This window comes from Wasmannia auropunctata, unplaced genomic scaffold (assembly GCF_000956235.1).
Source record: "Wasmannia auropunctata unplaced genomic scaffold, wasmannia.A_1.0 LD289871.1, whole genome shotgun sequence".
In the NCBI taxonomy this organism is placed as follows: Eukaryota; Metazoa; Arthropoda; class Insecta; order Hymenoptera; family Formicidae; genus Wasmannia; species Wasmannia auropunctata.
Window position 1 is genome coordinate 1 of NW_012073019.1, and position 404 is coordinate 404.

The following is a 404-nucleotide window of genomic DNA, read 5'->3' on the forward strand; positions in this document are numbered from 1 at the left end:
TGCAAAAATATGTGATTTATATATCATATATTTCTGCAACAATTTACGAATTAAATAAATATAAATATGTCCGTTTTTAAACATATATTACCTATAATATGTACCAAACCAATTTAGTGGTACATAAAGTTGTATTATGTAACTAGCGAACAACACGTAGTCGCCAATTGTTAAGCCTTGATGAGCGACGACCTACAAGAAAATGTTTTCATTGTATTTATCATTTCATTACTATATACAAATCATTGTGTTTACAATAGTTGTAACATAATTTTTATGCAAGCACTAACCATATGTAAACATAACAGCGATCCAGATAATAATCCACCGCAGACAATTATGTTTTGCAAAGTATTTAAGATATTCAGCGTAATCATTGACTTCCATTCCTGTACTTGGAAATC

The 404-nt window shown here is 29.0% G+C and overlaps 1 protein-coding gene across 1 annotated transcript; it reads right to left on the reverse strand.

Moving 5' to 3' along the window:
- Window positions 1-71: 71 nt before the first annotated feature.
- On the reverse strand, window positions 72-398 carry LOC105461389 (ATP-binding cassette sub-family B member 6, mitochondrial-like). Its single transcript, XM_011707883.1, has 2 exons — window positions 291-398; window positions 72-192 (listed from the first exon to the last, which is right to left on the reverse strand). Exons 1-2 carry the CDS (start codon window positions 375-377, stop codon window positions 88-90), a joined length of 192 nt encoding a protein of 63 aa, XP_011706185.1. The 5' UTR covers window positions 378-398; the 3' UTR covers window positions 72-87.
- Window positions 399-404: the final 6 nt, after the last annotated feature.